Source organism: Setaria italica, chromosome I (assembly GCF_000263155.2).
Source record: "Setaria italica strain Yugu1 chromosome I, Setaria_italica_v2.0, whole genome shotgun sequence".
Taxonomy (NCBI): Eukaryota; Viridiplantae; Streptophyta; class Magnoliopsida; order Poales; family Poaceae; genus Setaria; species Setaria italica.
The window spans coordinates 13,107,957-13,110,402 of NC_028450.1; the positions used below are offsets into that span (position 1 = coordinate 13,107,957).

General features: G+C 48.1%; 1 protein-coding gene across 1 annotated transcript; it reads left to right on the forward strand.

Moving 5' to 3' along the window:
* Window positions 1-272: 272 nt before the first annotated feature.
* On the forward strand, window positions 273-1,208 carry LOC101764367 (eukaryotic translation initiation factor 1A). The gene has a single exon (XM_004952245.3). The coding sequence runs from the start codon at window positions 403-405 to the stop codon at window positions 829-831; it is 429 nt and encodes a 142-aa protein (XP_004952302.1). The 5' UTR covers window positions 273-402; the 3' UTR covers window positions 832-1,208.
* Window positions 1,209-2,446: the final 1,238 nt, after the last annotated feature.

The following is a 2,446-nucleotide window of genomic DNA, read 5'->3' on the forward strand; positions in this document are numbered from 1 at the left end:
GAGTCTACCTCTCGAAGACCCGGTCAGATCCAGGTCAGCCGGCCAAGCTGTCGTGGCGCGGCTGACGCGTATCTGGTTCTCCAAGCAACCGAAAGAAAAAGGAAAGAACCCGGATTCCCCATCCGGTCGTCGTCGGGTCCCGCCCCGGCGCGTGGGCCCACAAGACCCCGCGTCGGTGACCCCAACGATCCATCACCACCGTGGATCGAACGGCTCTGATCCCTTCCTATGCTCCCCGCCGCCTTTTCTCTATAAAATCAAATCAGAAAACCGCCTGCCCCCTCAACCCGACGAAGCTTAGCTGCAGCGCACAAACCTTTCGCGACCAAATTCCCCACCCCTTCCCTACCCTGCCCCCGATCAATCCACGCTAGGGTTTCCTCTCGGCTCTCGCCTCCCGCGATGCCGAAGAACAAGGGGAAGGGAGGCAAGAACCGGAAGCGGGGCAAGAACGAGGCGGACGACGAGAAGCGGGAGCTGGTGTTCAAGGAGGACGGGCAGGAGTACGCGCAGGTGACGCGGATGCTGGGCAACGGCCGCTGCGAGGCGCTCTGCATCGACGGCACCAAGCGCCTCTGCCACATCCGGGGCAAGATGCACAAGAAGGTGTGGATCGCGGCGGGGGACATCGTCCTCGTCGGCCTCCGCGACTACCAGGACGACAAGGCCGACGTCATCCTCAAGTACATGAACGACGAGGCCCGACTGCTCAAGGCCTACGGCGAGATCCCCGACAACGTCAGGCTCAACGAGGGCGTCGTCGACGAGGAGGACACCGGCGCGCAGGACGACTACATACAGTTCGAGGACGAGGACATCGACAAGATCTGACCGATGGTGCCGGCCGTGGCAATCGATCGGTACGCAACCAACCAAACCAACAGTGACTGCTACTCTGTTTCTGTTGCCGTGATAATTATGCTATTCTTGGCCTTTCGACGGACCTGAAAGGATACTTGCGACGGCAGCCGTTGTTGCTGTGAATTATGTTGTGTGACACGGGCGGTCAGTCCTCCTCTGTCCTCTGTGCAAGGATTTGGGGACTGCTCTGCCCAATAATCACTGGGGAGTCCATATGGTGATATGACAAGTATGGAATTGAATCAGATTCCTCTCTCTTTGTAATATATTGGGTTTGATGATCTCCTTGTCTCTTGTGTTCATCTCATTCATGCTGTTCTCTTTATTGAAGTAACCGGGTTGCTCAATTTGGGATATGTGTGCCTTGCTTATAGTAATGGCATGAGAGGGATAAGAGAGACGTCTGTCTTTTGGTTTGGTTTTCGCTGGTATCTCAATCATATTTGATAGCACGGATAGCCTCTTGCCAGTTTGCACAGTAATAGTATTTCAATGCAATTTTGTATGTACTGAATATTGCGCATCACTTCTTTCTCATTATACTCTAGTGCTTTCATACAAGGCTGCACTTATGAAAACACAGATGTTCAGTTCAATTTGCATTCCTCTGGTTCAGCTACCTGTGCTCTATGTTGCAACATTGACACACTCTTTGCCGTCCTACTTACGAGTTCAGTACTGTGAGGCAATGGTGTAGGCAATTCTTCTATGCTAAGCTTTAACCTTCATCAGCACAATTGAATATTTGATTAGAGTTAAACACCATTCTGTCATTAACTGATTATTGCTACCATCTGCCTCACGCACTCTTTGAGTCTTTATGATTACGTTTTGTTTATTATCATAGACTGCTGCTATACGTATCCGGGGGCACTAAGTCTCTATACTCTATATATACCGGCTGAGGTCTCTATGCAATACAATCCATCCATTATACGCAATCTATTTCTCCTACACCTTAAGGTGCCCCCAAGTCTCTATACTCTATATATACCGGCTGAGGTCTCTATGCAATACAATCCATCCATTATACGCAATCTATTTCTCCTACACCTTTGTGTGCTGTTATATTAGTAACAGAAATGGAACTGATTTTGCTTGCCATTGGTTGATGATTCATTAAGATCCTTCATGTTTCCTAATGGTCTCTCTTTTGGCGATTCAGTGTATTTGCCATCTGCATCAGTGCTCCTTTATGCCATATCTGTTAATGTCTTAATGATACTAGTTAAATGACATAAAGTTTTATTTCATTCCTTCGATTCCAGTGTAATAAACAACTAGAAAAATGTGGACATGAGGCTAGTCTCAGTGGACAGTTTCACAGCACAGCTACCAAGATTGAGAATTTGGTAACTGTGCCTGTTGGGTTGGGTTTCATGATGATGAAACTCCTCTCACATATGATGAAATCCTCTCTCCTCTCTATAAGGCCATTCTCAATGCAAGTTTCACTTGAGTTTCATTCTCATTAAGTGACATGCCATATAAGCAAAAGTGATGACACGGCATGAAATTTATGAGGTTAGAGAAGAATTGGGTTTCATGTGGATGAAACTAGGTGTACACATATACCAAGGGCCAT